The 17,136-nt window shown below is 38.3% G+C and overlaps 1 protein-coding gene across 2 annotated transcripts in view; it reads right to left on the bottom strand.

The window, feature by feature from the left end:
- Nucleotides 1-292: 292 nt before the first annotated feature.
- Nucleotides 293-17,136, bottom strand: part of Acot9 (acyl-CoA thioesterase 9) — a 41,801-nt gene continuing 24,957 nt past the window's right edge. For both annotated transcript variants that reach the window (XM_050128306.1, XM_050128307.1), the window contains 8 exons: nt 13,587-13,663; nt 3,774-3,841; nt 2,441-2,552; nt 2,197-2,287; nt 1,974-2,059; nt 1,325-1,412; nt 1,031-1,181; nt 293-455 (listed from right to left, as the gene is read on the bottom strand). In XM_050128306.1, coding sequence (XP_049984263.1) covers nt 367-455; nt 1,031-1,181; nt 1,325-1,412; nt 1,974-2,059; nt 2,197-2,287; nt 2,441-2,552; nt 3,774-3,841; nt 13,587-13,663 — 762 coding nt within the window. In that variant the 3' untranslated portion in view covers nt 293-366. The remainder of the gene's footprint in view (nt 456-1,030; nt 1,182-1,324; nt 1,413-1,973; nt 2,060-2,196; nt 2,288-2,440; nt 2,553-3,773; nt 3,842-13,586; nt 13,664-17,136) is intronic.

Genomic DNA, 17,136 nt, shown 5'->3' with positions numbered 1-17,136 from the left:
ACATATAGCATTTGTGGGATTTTAGACAACATACGGAAACCAGTCAGGCTTAAAAAGAATTTCACTCAAAAGAACATGCCCAACTGTATAAAAACACAATCGGCTGAAATGTTTAGCACATAGGGGTCATAAGCAACATGGCAGGCTCACAGTTCACAGCACTGTAAAAGGATTTGTTTAATCATTCTTTCACTCCCTCAGCCCCATCTAGCCACTCATTCTGCTTTTCTGGTGGCTCTAAAAGCTGAATACAGTCCCCTTTATGGAGGATGAAAAGCCATACAAACATCAATACTTTACAGCATGGCTTTATTAGGCACTATGACACTGTGCAGGAACTGCTGGTTTGCAGCAAGTGAGATTTTCCTAGGGCTCCACAGGGTAGTCCTTTTTCAAGGTCACTGGGACACTCATGGACTTGAAATGACGATGTCCATCTAAATACAACATGGACTCTGAAATACAAGAAAGAAACGTCTGGAGAAATGTGTAGCACCTTGGACAATCATACAGATGAATGACTAGTTTGGAATACTAGGACAGTATTGCATGTGCAAAGCCAGCAACAGGGATGCACACTATCCTGAGAGAACAGATGCTGACTTCATCCTCTTTGTTGGCTGCACTAGTCTTCTTTCATTATTAATGGCTGTTTGCAGTTCCCACCAGGCCTGTGTACAACAGCTAAGCAAAGTAACAACGGCCATTTCTGGGGCCCAAAAGGCATCTCTGGCTTTCAGGGTTACAGAACATAAAAACCCACATCTCCCAAAGACATGCTCCTGGGCTAACAGGCTTGGGGACAGTGGTGAGGATAATTTAAAAGAAGAGGGATGGAAATCTAACTCAGTGGCAGAATACATGTTTAGCTCATGTGAATCCTTGGATTCCAGGATAATTTAAAAGATAGAAATATAGCTCAATGTATGAAAACCCCTGGGTTCAATCCACTGCCATGGAAAAAAAAAAGAGAATTTCTTTCTTTAGCATTTCTTTCTTTCATTAGGAAGAAGCAGTCATCATAACTTACCTCCATATGTTTTGGGGAAAACCAAGGGTACTTCTTTTTCTGACATGAATGTAAAATGAAATACATTGGTGGTCATATGTTCATTACTCCCAAGAGAGGCCACTTCACTATGTACTCTGACTTGAATGTAATTGTCCTGAGTAAAGCATACCTAACAGATTATAGACATAAGACATAATCAGTTGTTTTAGGAACAAGGGAAGAACCCAGTCGTAAAAGAAACACAGAAAATAAGAACTTCTTTTCTAAACCCAAATGACAAAAAATACTTTTCACATTTCATGACACACCTACCTGTGAAGAAAGAAAGAGCAGTGAGCCAACTTCAACGGGTTTCTGAAACATGATATCATCTACAGTTACCACAAATGGCCGGGAACCACTATTGGAGAAAGACCAAGATTGGAGTGAACTGCAAAATTCAGGTCTAAAGTATTTCCCTTAACAATTTCCTGACACAAAATAACAATAGTCAAAAAAAATGTAAAGAAAGGGAATATTATCAAATGCAGCTACTATGAGGGTGATATTCACTACAGTAAAAGTCTGGGGCTCAGACATTTGTGTATGACATTACCTAGGAATATATAATATAAGTTTTTAATTAAAAAATTATCTGAGGCCTTTGACTTTGATTTTAGAATGTTAGCCCATTAATTAAAGACCAACTGAAAAAAATACAACAATATGAAAAACGGAAAGCATACTGATTTGAGATCTATATGGTCTCAGTGTCATCTTATATAATTTCCCCATTTAAAACATGAAGACACACACACACAAAACATTTAAAACACACACACACACACAAACATGTGAACGCAGCACACAGAGATCTTATAAAAAGCATAATCCTACAGTGTAGTTCAGAGTGGTTTAAAATATTTCCATTCAGTGGAATAAAATAAGTTGTTTCTTAGAAGTTAACTTAAGTCAAACTCACCCAAAGCTACAAGCAGTAGCCCACGCAAGTTCATATGCTTTCCTCATAAGAAAACCACCAAAGATCCGATTGAAAATGTTCCGCTCCTTTAAAAAAATGAATATTAACAAACAAAAGTTTGTGGCTACCCTTTTGTGGGCCGTTTAAAGCTGTGTCAGATTTTAGACAATTATCATGAATGTAATACAGCACATTCAGAAGATTGCTCACAAAGTTCTAGTACCTGAGGGTGACAAATATCCAAGCTCTTGAGTTTTGTATCCTCCATCCACACTGCCTTTGGCGGCAAAATTCGACTCTGAAAACTTATAGTCCTGTGCAAGTGGAGATGAATTAAACCTGGTTATTGTCATGCTTTCACTCTTGAGAAGAAACTGGTTAGAAACACTCTCCATTCAAGTGTGGCTCTGGAGAAGACCTTGGACTCAAATACTTTCTCAACTTGTAGTCTCACCATCTTAACTTACTTTGGATCCAGTGTGTTAAGAAACATCTCATGTATGGTATTCCTCTCCTCAGAACTGGGAGCCATTTTCAGTAATGAAGCGGAGCTAAAGGCAATCCTTCGTCCCTTGTTCACTGGAGTATGAAAGAACAAAGAGGTGTGATCAGGAGGGTCCTCTCACAGCATCTAGGCTGTCTTGCAGCATACAACTTATGTCTGTTTCAAAATCCCACCAGAATATACACATACATAGACACATGCATATGTATATATGTACATACACACACACACATTTATTCATCCACTAGAATGTTGCAGAGAGTGCATAAAATTTCCAGAGATGGGACCAGGGACACGACACAGTTCAGAAATACAGCACTTTTCTTAAAGTACAAAGCACTGGGTTTCAAACCCAAACCACAAAAGAAACCTTGCTTTTCTAGTAAGTATTTTCTTTTATTTTTAAGACTCTTTTGGTCTTTTGTCTTGTTTTTAGAGATAGGGTCCCTCTAGTAAGTATTTTCTTTTATTTTTAAGACTCTTTTGGTCTTTTGTTTTGTTTTTAGAGATAGGGTCTGTGTAACCACCCTGGTTGTCCTGGAACTCACTCTATAGACCAGACTGACCTCAAACTCACAGAGATCTGCTTGCCTCTGCCTCCTTAGTGCTGGGATTAAAGGCATGCACCACAATTGCCCATCGGAAGACTTTTTAAAATAGTGATTTAACTTATTTTTATTTTATGTGCATTGATTTTGCACATATGTCTGTATGAGGGTGTCAAGTCCCCTAGAACTGGAGTTACAGACAGGTAGGAATTGAACCTGAGCCAGTGCTCTTACCTGCTGAGCCCATCTTTCTTGGAAATTATATCAGTTTAGCATGAAAACACTGGTTATCATACTGGTCTAGAGCCCTGACCTGTCTTGCATTTAAACCACTAAGATACACTTCCCATGTTCCAGTAAATGGTCCTGCACCCATGCACATACTGGCAACATTAAGTGAATTCAGTTTTAAAAAAAAGTATATGAAATTAGGAGGAAAAAGTGGGCAGTGTGTAGGGAAGGAAGGAAAAGGGGTGGGATTTGATAAAAAAACACACTATATGCATGTATGTAATTCTCAAGCAATAAGAAAATGAAAAGAAAAATTGCTTCATTTAATACTGTCTCATCAATAAAACTGTTCAAAGCATTAACTCCTTGGGACAAAATATAGCATGTTTTATTATCAAAAACTTTCTGATGTAACACATCTGACTGTTATAAGAGTCATATAATCTTCAATAATCCCTTCTAAAGTAAAACTAATATGCTTAAAATTTTAATTTTACTATAAGCAAATTAACATACATTCTCCTTGTCTAAAGAGTTCTTCTTCTTCTGCAGTTTCAGGGATGAGTGGATTTACAAATGCCGGCCTAAACAAAAGAGAAAAACTTAGTTTAAGATGTGGCCTTGATGGGTGTAATCCTAAAATTAGGGATGCTGAGACAGGAGGATGTCAAGTTTTAGGTCTACCTAGTACAAAAGAAGTGTACGCTATTTATGCTATTATCTAATAAAGAATTAAGATGAACAACTGCCTGCCAGTTTGAAAGTCTTCATCAGGGTTATATCTCAATGATGGGGTGCTGGCCTGGCATTTACATATGCTGGCCCTGATGGCCAGCACTGCCAACATGAAAAGGTCTTCTTTTTTAGGTAATGCTTACTGACAGTCTCATACATGGACAGTGGAACAACTGAGCAAGCCCTCTCCTTATAGGCATAACTATGCACTAGAAAGTTCACAGTATACAGATACAGATGTTAAGCATGGTAGCACATGCCTGTAATCCTAGCATGTGAGAGAGGAAGGAGGGATAGGGGTCCAGGGTCATCATAAAAATGAGTTTGAGGTCACCCTGACCTCCATAAGGCCTGTCTTGCAAAAAGAAAAGGCACAAAGAAAACAGGATATAAGTACTTGGCACAAAATTAAACCTGATTCTACTCATTAGAACACAAATAGGGGTTTAGCACATTCTGCAGGACAACTGACTTGAACTCAACAAAAATCTCAGTATCTTCAAAGCAGAAGGCAAGAGGGGTACTTCTGTTAAACAAACACAATAACCAAATGAAATGCAGGGTCCTTTACTGCAGCAGTTCTCAACCTGTGGATTACAACACAGGGTGTCACATCAGATATCCTGCATATGAGATATTAACATTATGATTCAAAACAATAGCAAAATTACAGTTATGAAGTAGCAATGAAAACAATGTTATGGTTGAAGGTCAGCACAACATGAAGAACTGTATTAAAGGGTCACAGCATTAGGAAGGTTGAGAACCACTGCTTTAGTGGATCCTGAATCTGGGCTGGGACTTCACAAGGAAATTTTACGGCCATCTGGTGAAATCCAAATATGGATCATGTATGAGATAATATAATTGCTTCACTATTAAATAAATTGAAAACATGATATAAAGGCATTGAAGTCATGTATGAGAATTACGTTGTTCTTAAGAGACATACACTAAACTATGTAGAGTTGAAGTCAGCAAAAATGTACATTTAAATGATTCAGGGAAAAATTATCCCTGTGGGTAATTTCAGAGGGTAAGAGAAGAAGATGAATTAGGTACCATGTTGACCAGAGAATTTAGGTAAAAGATATAGGAGAATTCAATGCATCTCTTAAAACTTTTCAAAAATAAGAAATAAACAAATAACTATAATGAATCAACAAAATAATAAAATAAAATAAAAATTCTTTGAAATAAAGAACTTAATTCTCATAATTAAAAAATAAGGATAAAAGAGTTCTTCACTGCAGCAAAAGAATTCAACATGTGTATCATTTGTGAATCCTAGATTTCAAATGAAAACATTAAATTATATTTATCTATCTATCTATATTAGAAATGAGACTATTTTAGAAATGTAGAGGAAGGAAAGAAGAAAAAAGATGGTTGGGGTCAATGTGATTCAAGTCTATAATATACTTGCACAAAATGTCTTTATGAGATCCATCATTATGTAGAGATCCATCACATACATACTGTGATGGTTAGCACTGTCAATTTGACAGAATCTGGTTTTACATGGATGTTAGGTTACTGCTTGGACATGTGAGGAATTATCTAAATTACATGACCTTCTAAGCATGTCTATGGATGATTATCTTGACAACACTAATTGAGGTGGGAAGACCTGTCTACTATGGGTGACATTGTTTACTGGCTGGGCTCCCAGACTATAGCAAACAGCAAAAGTGAACTGAACACTAGCATTCTTTCACTGTTATCTGCTTCCTGATTGTGGATGCAATATAACCCGATTGCTTTAAGCTTCTGTTGCCTTGATTTCCCTACTATAACAGACTGTACTCTTGACCTGAGAGCTGCAAGAAATCTTTTCTCCCCTAGAATTTTTGATTGCCATACCAACAGGAAAAGTACATATCCTAGCTCTATACACTGAGGCATAGAAACAAGGGAGAAAATAATACCAATATAGCTCCAGTACCCAGATTTTGGAGTAAGATATCAGTTCCCACTAAAAGGAGTCTCAGAATTTTATAGATAAATGGCTGCCTTCAGGGTTTTGGAAGAAAGGGTATTAAGATGAGAGAGAGAGAGTACTAGGAGAGATGACTGCAATTACAGGACGTGGGGGTGAGGGTCTATGTAAAAACCTAGTGCAGTGAAAACTCCCTGGCATCTATGAGACTGACCCTACTGAAGTCCCCTAGTAATGGGGGTACAGACCCCAAACGGCCGATCTTCTATAACCAGACAATGCTTCTAGCAGTGGGACAGGAACATCAACCCAGCCACAAAACTGACCTACAATCTGTTCTGCCTGCAAGATGTGCTGGGGTAATGGTGGTGCAGAACTTGTGCGAGTGGCCCACCAACGACTGGCTGCAACTTGAGGTCCACTCCACAAGAGGGAGCCTATGCCTGACACTGTCTGGATGGCCAAGAACCAGAAGTTACATATCCTGAAACCTAGGATAGAACAAAGCACAACTGGCCAAAGAAAGTCAATGAAATTCCTAATGATATTCTGTAATACTCATAGATTGATACCTAATCCAGCTGCCATCAGAGCAGCAGTATCCAGCAACTGATGGGAGCAGATGTAGAAACCTACTGCAAAACATTAGGCAGCGCTCAGAGAATCCTGCAGAAGAGATCAAGGAAGGATTGGAGGAGCCAGAGGGTCAAGACACCATGAGACCACAGGCCACAGAATCAACTAAGGGCTCATAGCAACTCAGAGACTGAAGTGACAAACACAGAACTTGAGCTAGGTTCTTTTCCTATATGTTATGGTTGTGTAACTTGGTGTTCTTGTATGACTCCTAACAACTGGAGGTTTTTTTGGGGGGGGGGGCATCTATGACTCTTGCTTGCACCTGGGACCCTTTTGCCAATTCTAGATGATTTGAGGGTTTGTGCCTCATTTTCTTGTATCTTGTTAGGCCATGTTTGGTGCATATCCCTGTGAGGCCTGTTCTTTTTTTGAAGGAAAACAGGAGGGAGAGGGGAGGTGGGAGAAGGGTCTAAGAAGAGTGAAGGGAGGGGAAACTGCAGTTGGGATGAAACGTATGAAATAAAATGAAAGGGAAAGGAAATAAAATTAATTTTATTCATTATTATTACTATAAAATAAAAGGGGAAAATGTGGGCCTAAACCGTCCCATCAAACTAGAGGGCAGGAAGGTATAAAGGAGTAATGGTGCAGATAAGTGTTCATCTTAGCCTTTCAGAGAGAAGCTTCTTTGTGTAGAGATCAAAGGTTAACGCAGAGACTCATAACCATTCATAGTGTAGAGAATTAATGACTGTTGAGTCATCGCTAAATGAGGTTTCTCTATCAGTAATTCCAGGCTCTGGGAACTCTGAGGATACACATATAAGAGCAGGAAGATTGGGAAGAATGCTATGAAACACTATCTTCTGGACATAACAAGACAGTTCATATGCATGAACTCACAGCAACTGTGGTTACCTGTGCTAACTGGAGAGCATCAACATTTCATCATGGATGGGGAGAGGCTCATGAAGTCCCATCCTTCCCAGGAGGATAGGGAAACCATCATTTTCTTCAGTGGAGTAGCTACTGATAAGTTACCCATGCTCCAATAAATAACATCCCCTCATTCTCATGTAAGCAAACCTAACTAAACTCAGTGTATCAAAGAAAAAGACAAGAAAGTAGGAGGGGGCCTTGTTGGGAAGAAGGGGAGAAGGGTAAAGAATGAGCAAAGAGAGGAAAGAAGTAAATATGATCAAACTACATTGTGTGCGTGTGCAAAGAATAAATAAGATAGAATGGGAACTGGAACTAAAACTCTTGTTGAAATCTTGGTGGCTGGATTATCATTAGTAAATTTTTTTCTTTTTATTATTTCCTTAAATCCACTTCCATGATTAAATAGGAAAACATTACAGTGAAATACTATTGCTGTAGATACATATGATCAGAAATTGAAAACAAAACAAAACAAAAGACTAATGGGGATAGGCTGAAAGGACAAAGGTGTCTAATCTCCCCCTGGCAGAAGATGATACAACCTGAACATCAAGAAGAGTAAGGACTATAGTTGATTGAAATATACTTAATATATCAAATCCATGGAAGTCAGATACCTTCTTTAAAGATAAAAAAAATGGGAATATGTCATTAGAAAATAACCAAATTAAAAAAAATTAATTACAAATCTAATGGCCGTAATAGATTAGGGAAAGCATCCCTTTACATAAATTAATATTAGTAAATTATTAATAAATTAATAATTTAATACATTGAGGGAAAAATCACAGAATTTAAAGGTTGCTTTATTCCAGTGAAAATGATTATTGCAATGATCAACTCCATGCATTAAAATCAAGGAGTGTGGAGGAGGAAGTAGCTGCTGAGATGGCTAGTAGATAAAGGTGCCTGCTACCAAGTCTAACAACTTGAGTTCAAACCTTGGGACCTACAAGGAAGAAGGACAAAACCAAGTTCCAAAAGTTGTCTTATTCTCCCCTACACACATTCCCCCCTAAATCAATCAATCAATCAATTGATCAATCAATTAGTAAACAGAAAAGATGGAAGAAGAAGTAACTCATCACAAGATAAAGAAGAGAAAAACAACTTCACTGTGGAGAGCATGCCGCTTGTAGATTACACAGATCAATCTTAGCAACGGCTCAGGTGGCTCCACCAACACCTACTGACTCGCAGGGCCTTTCCTAGCATAGTGATAATGTGCTCTCACCAATCATGCCTCTGAATCTAACACAAAGCTCCGGGTCAAACTTCAGGTACAGGACACAGTAGGTACACGGTACCACATACAAAGAATTAGGATGTCAAAAAGAAGCAATAAGGCAAATTCAGGAAGTAGGGTATTTTATGCAATAGCTAGCCCAGTCTTTCAACATGTTAATGATATAAAACAATAAGAGGGCAGTGGAGACATAGAAGTAGGCTAGGTTAGAACATACTTAAAAGAATGTACAACTTGTAAGTATATCAAAATTCAAACTGTACACCTTCAGTGGGTGAATCATACATATGGCATATAAATTCCAATTCAATAAAGCTATTTTAAAAACAGATTCAGGAGACATAAAATCAAGCATAATCTATACACTGAATTTGGATCCTAATTTGAACAAACCTCTTTTAAAGGATATTAAAGAGTAAGTAAGTATGAAGGAATACTACGCTATATTAAGGATTACTTGTATTTGTTAGATGTGACAATGGTAATACAGTTTTGAATTTTTATGAGTTTATATTTTTGGTGCTAGGAATCAAACTCAGGGTCTCGCACACGCTAATCAAACATGCTACCATAGAAGTAAGTCCCTAGCATGGTGATATAAATGCTATCTAGAAAACAGTCAGTTTGAGTATCACAATACCTGAATTCAAGATATACTATAGTCCTGATATGATGACACACATATATAATCCTTGCACTGGAAAGGCTATGACAGGAAGATTGTAAGTTTGAGAGCAACCTAGGCCATATAGGGGTTTCGATGTAATCACAAGATAATGGCTAGACTTTGCATACAAACCACATAAACAAAGTCTGGTATTGGTAGTACATGCCTATAAAACCCAGATTTACTATATAGTTCAAAATCCTTCTCTGTTGTGGAATATTCCTTTATACTATCTGAAAATGTACCTCTGTGGTTAGTTTAATAAAAAGCTAAATGGCATACCATGTTGTGGAAGGACTAGGCCCCTCCACCCTGCATCAAGCCTGAGCAAGGTATCCCAACATAGGGAATGGGCTCTAAAAATCCAGTTCATCCACCTGGGATAAGTCCTGGTCCCACTGCCAGGGGTTACACAAACACATCAAGCCACACAACTGTCATCTACATTCAGAGGTTCTAGTTCACTCTCATAAAGGCACCCCAGTTGTCAGTCCAGAGCCTGGGAGCTCCCACTAGCTCAGGTCAGCTGTTCCTGTGCTTTTCCCAATCATAATCTTGACCTCCCTTGCTCATATGATCTCTCCTCCCTCTCTTCAACTGAATTACAGAAACTCAGTCCAGTGCTTGGCTGTGGATCCCTGAATCTGCTTCCATCAGTTACTGGATGTAGGTTCTATGATGACAATTAGCATAATCACTAATCTGATTACAGGGGAAGGCCAGTTCAGGTACCCTCTCCACTATTGCTAGGAGACTTAGCTGGGGTCATTCTTGTAGGTTCCCTGGAATCTCCCTGGTACCAGGTTTCTCCCTAACCCCATAATGGCCCCCTCTATCAAGATATCTCTTTCATTGCTCTCCCTCTCCATCTGCCCCCTCTAAGGAATGAATGGGGGTGGGATGGAAGGTGGGGGGGGTTCGGGAGAAGGTGAGAGAGGGGCATTTTTCACGTAAAATGAAAAGAGAGAGAGAGAGAGAGAGAGAGAGAGAGAGAGAGAGAGAGAGATAGAAAGAAAGAAAGAAAGAAAAAAGGAAAGAGAAAAGGAAAGAGTGAAAAGAAAAAGAGGGAAAAAATCAAAGTCTGGGAGCAGGAACATGTCAGACAACACCAAAACATTTGCTACCAAATATGTTGCAAGAGATTATCAAATAAAAATGAAGGGTTCCAACTGTCAATAAAGGCTAAATGGCCAATAACTAGGTTGGAGGTATAGATGGAACTTCTGGACAGAGAGAGCTCTGGGAGGAAGAAAGGTGAAGTTGTGAGCCAGACACGGAATAACCAGGATGGGCTAAGAGAGATGATGTATCGATCATGTGGAAGTACATAATTAAAAATATGGGTAAATTTAAGTTATAAGAGTTATTTAGAGACAAGCCTAAGCTAAGGTCAAGCTTTAAAATTAATAATAAGTTTCTGAAGTCTGTTTCATTTTTCATGAGTTGGCAGCCCCCAAAGAAAAATCTGCCTACAATTCTCAACTACACAGAGTGCAAGGATAGCTTTGGCTATACTAGACCCTATTTCAAAATAAACAAATAATACATATTACAGAGATTTTAAAAAGCATAAACAGGACGCTATTGGTGTTAAAACACATATAGATTAGTAGAAGAGAATAGAGAGATTAGAAGTATAATAACATGTACATTATGTAGTACAAAGGTGAGTCTTCTCAACAAATGGTGATAGGAAAACTGGGTCTCTGCATACAGAAGAATAAAATGAGACTCATCTCTTAGCACTTACAAAAAAGTGAACTAGCCTGGTGGCAGGGGCGCATGCCTTTAATCCTAACATTTGGAAGGCAGAGGCAGGCAGATCTCTTGAGTTGGAGGGCAGCCTGGTCTACAGAATGAGTTCCAAGACAGCCAAAGCTATGCAAAGAAACCTTGTCTCAAAAAAAAAAAAAAAAAAAAAAAAAAAAAAAAAAAAAAAAAAAAAAAACCTTGTCTCAAAAAAAAAAAAAAAAAAAACCAAAATGAAACAAAAGAATGAACTAAACACTCAAATCTAAGATCTGAAACCATTACAAAAAAAAATCAATGCAATGATGCCTAATGATATTCTGGTATACCCATAGACTGGTGCCTAGCCCAACCGTTATCTGAAAGGCTTCATCCAGCAACTGATGGAAATAGATGCAGAGACCCATAGCCAAATATTACCCCAAGTTTGGGAAATCCTGCAGAAGAAGGGGAGAAAAGAGAGTAGAAGCCAAAGGGGGTCAAGAACACTACAAGAAAACTCACAGAATCAACTAATCTGGGTGTGGAGCCCCAAAAATGTGAGCCTATTTCCATCCTGACAGATGGTCAGGATATGCAAGCATACTTTTGCTCTGTCTTTTGTAAATGGAGTTACCTGGGGAAGGGCTACCTTCAGGAAACTTGGTCTAGAATGGTTTCACTTCCTAAACAACAGAATGTTAATGACTTGATGCCTCAAAGTGTTAAAGCAATTTACTGTTCTTTGAGTTGTCCTTTGTATCATGTTAAAGAAGTCTTCTGTTGCCTTCTTCCCCTTTTGTATTGGGGTATAAAAAAATGCACGGAAAATTGAACATGGACAATTTCTGTTTTCACTGGTATGCCCTCCTGATACTATTCTATAGTTTCTGTTTTATTATTTTCAAATGCATCTTCATATTCTTTACTTATATTTCTCAATCCCCATGCCCCTACGCTGGCAAGAGGTGTTTTTAACATGGCAGGGTCACCATCACTGACACCTGGGCTTCAAGGGGCTCAACAGAAACTGAAACAACAACCTGGGAACCTACATAGACCTGACCTAGGCCCTCTGCATATGTTACAGTTGTGCAGCTTGGTTCTCTTGTGTGACTTTTAACTGTGGAAACAAGGGCTGTCTCTGACTCTTTTACTGGCTTTTGGGACTTCACTCTTCATACTGTGTCACTTTCCTCAGCCTTAATTTATGGGGAGGTGCTTATTCTTACTGCAACTTAATATGCCATGCCTTGTTGATACTTATGAGATACTTTCCCTTTCCTAAACAGAAATGGAGAACTGGATTGGGGGTGGGAACAGAGGGGGTGGGGAAGGGGCTGGGAGGAGAGGAAGGAAAGAAAAAAAGAAAAGGAAACTGAGGAAACACTTCAGGACATCGAAATGGGTAGGGACTTTTGGGAAAACAGCTTTAAGACAGAAAACAAAAGGGAAATTAAGCAAGCGGGATTCCATCAAAATAAAAAGATTCTACCGAGCAAAGGCACATTTAACAGAGTACAGAGAGGACCTACAGAATGGAGAGAAAATCTTTACAAGCTTACATTTTAGAAAGAGTTGATATTGAGTATATATTACTCAAAAAAATCTAATAGACTAACTTAAAAATGTGCAAATGATATGGCTAATTCCCCCCCCCAAAGAAATACCATGGCTAATAAATGAAAATATTTTTAATATCTTTAGCTATCAGAGAGTCAACAAGTTAAATGAGATACCAATTCACCCTAGTGGCTATTTATGGAGGAAGAGGAATGTAGATGGTCTTGGAAAGAATGTAAATTAGATAGAGAACTTTTTTTAAAGAAACAGATGTGCCATATGGCTCATTTATCTCTCTTCTATATATATTCAAAAAAATTAATTTAGCATACCAGAGATACCTATATACCTTATGCATGGTAGCACTATTAACATTCGCTAAGATAACTGAACCAGCTTAGGTATCTATCAACTAATAAATAGAAAAATTAAAATGAAATACATATATACAATAGAGTATTATTTAGCTGTTTAGAATGAAGTTGTTATCTGCAGAAAAATATACTGAACTAGAGTGCATTATGTTAAGTGAAATGAGCCGAACATGGTAAAACAAGCACCACTAGTTCTCTCTAATCTGCAGCAGCTAAAAACAAGTCAACCTGAAAGGAAAATGGTGACTACTGCAGCCAGGAGTATGCAAGAGGAGTTTAATCAGGAAACAGTGTATGCAGTTAATAAATAAAATAAAATATCTACATTCATAAAAAGATTCTTACATCATTGTAAGGTAAAATGCCATCATGTATGAGATTTCTTTTTAAAATATTATATGTCTCCTTTAGAGAAAAAATATGAATTTGGCAAACATGTTCAATTAAGTCTGTTATACTCATGTCATGGGCATATGGAAATTCATTAGTTTTCTCTGAAGTCTTATGTATTTTTGAAGATTTTCAAATAAAGGAATTATGAAAAAGCGACAATTACCCTTTATTTTCAGAATCTCGAGCCACCATGACAAAGGTTGCATCCAAAACAGGCCAATAATCCTCATTATTTTGCAGCTAAAGAACAAAGGAAAGAAAAATAAAGTTATAATGAATGCATTTGTTGGGAAGACTGGTCACAGTTCTGAAAGTATTCATTACTGTTATTCTTTTAGGTTATTATATAGTATAGTCAATACCATTTGTGTGAATATGGCTAAAATGTCATATCCCCAAGAACTGAAAGTATTCTAGGTCTAGGTGTTATCCAAATGTCAAAATTGGAACCCACTACTACCTCTTAAGACTAAAAATGCTGGCTAGGTATGATAGGATATGCCTGTAATCCTATCAACTGGGGAGGCTGAGGCAGAACAGTGCCTGTGAGTCTGGGGCTAGTGATGGAGGTACGTGTTGTATCTTATCTGTTGCTTTCATTGGTTAACTAATAAAGAAAACTGCTTGGCCTGATAAGACAGAAAATTAGGTAGCAGAGTAGACAGAACAGAATGCTGGGAGAAAGAAGCCGAGTCAGGCAGTCGCCATGATTCTCTCACTCTAGACAGACGCAGGTTAAGATCTTTCCTCGTAAGCCAGCTCGTGGTGCTACACAGAATATTAGAAATGGGTTAGATCAATATTTAAGAGCTAGCCAATAAGAGGCTGTAACTAATGGGCCAGGCAGTGTTTAAAAGAATAGAGTTTTCATGTAATTATTTCAGGTATAAAGCTAGCCGTGCAGGCGGCTGGGTGCCAGGAATGTAACCCACCGCTCCTATTACTACAGGCTAGCCTGGTGGGTTTCAGGCTACCTTGTGTGATTATAGTCTTGTGTGACTGTCATCCTGTCATATACATACATATATCCTCTTAGCTTTGTGTGTGTGTGTGTGTGTAGTTGCTATCTGCAGAAAAATATACTGAACTAGAATGTATCACATTAAGTGAAATATATATATAAAAAACTAAGAGGATAGCTGGTATTTTGATCTGTGCATTTCAAGGTCAACCAAGACCCAATGGAAAACAGAAGCCCTCTAAAAGGGCCCTAAAACTCCAGTCCTGATCAGAAAGGCTATAGGGGATCCAGAGGTTAGGCACTAATCAGTAGATATCCTATAGAGTGAAGAGACACTGGACAGGGAAACTCTAAAGAGTGGAAGAATTGCTAACATTAAACTGAACTAAATAGACAAGGCTCTAAGTTCTATGCTAGTTATAAGGATCCACTCAAAAGGTCAAATGGATAACATTAAACATACTGTTCAAAAAAAAAAAACCCAACACATTCTAATAGTCTCTGACCAAATCTGTGGTGTTTTAATCAGTCATAAAAAGTCTAGATTCTCTGTCCTACTATTTCTGTGCATAATGTATTGATCCTAAAACTTTCTCTTTTTTTGCCTATTTAATGTAATTTATTTCTTTTTATCATACACATATTTGTCATACACATATCATACACATTTACTTTACATCCCAGCCACAGTTTCCCCTCCTTCCTCTCCTCCTAGTACGTCTCCCTATTGCCCCGTTTGTTCCTATCCCCCAATCTATTCCCCCTCCATTTCTGTTTAAGAAAGGGCAGGTTTCCCATAAATATCAACAAAACATAGCATATCAAGTTGCTGTAAGACTAAGCAGCTCCTCATGTATTAAGAATGAACAAAGCAACCCAGTATGAGGAGCAGGGTCCCAAAAAGCCAGCAAAAGAGTCAGAGACAACTCCTGTACCCACTGATAGGAATTCCACAAGAGTACCAAGCTACACAATTGTAACACATATGCATAATGCCTCTCTCAAACAGTAGAGAAACACTTAAGAAGTTGTTTGACATCCTAAAACTTTCTTATCAGCACAATCTCCTTTGCCTGTTTTAATTGCTTCCTGTATATATCTTCAAAAGGTCTACAGATCATAACCAAAACATCCAGTTCAAGTACAGAACTCAGCCTCATAAATTTAAAAGCCAAATTTAGCCTGATACAATTATATTTTACAAAAACAAAAGATAGTCTGACATTTTATTCAGATAATCATGTGATTACATCGGAACCCAAAGGGAAACGGGAGTTAGAAAACTCGTTGCATTCAAGGAAACAAAAGAGAGTCCATAAAGGCTACTAGGATCTCTTAGAAGCTTACCAGGCTAATTGAATCCATTAACCAACCTAAGCCTGAGATATGAAAAATGTCTCATGAGACATGAAAAATGAAAGCTGGACAGTGGTGGTGCATGGCTTTAATCCCAGTACTTGGGAGGCAAAGGCAGGGGATCTTTGTGAGTTCAAGGCCAGCCTAGTCTACAGAATGAGTTCTAGGACAGCCAAGGCTACACAGAGAAACCGTGTCTTAAAAAACAAAAAAGAAAGAAAGAAACAAAGACGTGAAAAAGGCACTACTAAGGGTGGAATAAAACAAAAGAAAGCAATGATGCAGAAGGGGGCAGTGGGAGGAAAACAAAAACAAATTTTGATGGAAAATGGAGCTGGCAAGATAGCTCAGCAGGTAAAGTCTCTCTGAACAAGGAAACCACTTACACAAAAATGTCTTCCCTCTGAAGGGAAGAGTCTTCAGTTTTAGTAACTGATCCCTTTTCAGGATTAAAGCTGCTTGTATTTTCCAGGTTTCTCCTCAAACAACTAAAGAAAATTACTCGGGTAAGTTTAGATAACTCTTATATTAGATAAAAATTCCATTTTTTACTTGAGGCCAACATATGTATAGTCTAGGTAAACAAATGCTCATTAAAGTGGTTCATTAGTCTTACCACCTTGAGGAGGATGCTTTTGAGCAAACTATATTTGAGACAGGGTCTCATGTAGTCCAGGTTGGCTTTCTGAACTTGTTATGTAGGTAACAATGATCTTGAACTTATGACCCTCATGCCTTGGCCTCCCAAGTGCTGGAATCACAGGCAGGCATCAACACCCTCAGCTATTTAATGAATTGATTAAAAAATTAGAGACAGTCCTAAATGGGACATCTGTATCACCCTATCGAAGGTTCAGGGGAACATCATGGAAGAGAGGACAAAAAAAAATTAAGAGCCAGAAGATGGGGAGGAAGACTGTGGAATTCTATCCTCTGAACATGGCATGGCTGCTGTATCCATGAACTCAAAGAAGAGTGATGGAGGAGAGTCTTCTGTTTCGTGTTAATTTCATTGGTTAAATAAAGAAACTGCCTAGGCCCTTTTGATAGGACAGCAGCTTAGATAGGCAGAGTAAACAGAACAGAATGTTGGGGAGAAAGAAGCCGAGTCAGGCAGTCGCCATGATGCTCCCACTCCAGACAGACGCAGGTTAAGATCTTCCCTGGTAAGCCAGCTCGTGGTGCTACACAGAATATTAGAAATGGGTTAGATCAATATGTAAGAGCTAGCCAATAAGAGGTTAAAACTAATCGGCCAAGCAGTGTTTAAAATATACAGTTTCCGTGTAATTATTTTGGGTAAATCTAGCCGGGTGGCAGGAAGCAGCCCGCCATTCCTCATACTACAGAAGAGCCGGTGAACAACACAAGACTGTATCCATCAAAATTCCACCAT

This window comes from Alexandromys fortis, unplaced genomic scaffold, assembly GCF_014885135.2.
Source record: "Alexandromys fortis isolate MF-2015 unplaced genomic scaffold, M_Fortis_MF-2015_v1.1 scaffold_289, whole genome shotgun sequence".
In the NCBI taxonomy this organism is placed as follows: domain Eukaryota; kingdom Metazoa; phylum Chordata; class Mammalia; order Rodentia; family Cricetidae; genus Alexandromys; species Alexandromys fortis.
This window is presented reverse-complemented; position numbering and strand designations above follow the sequence as displayed.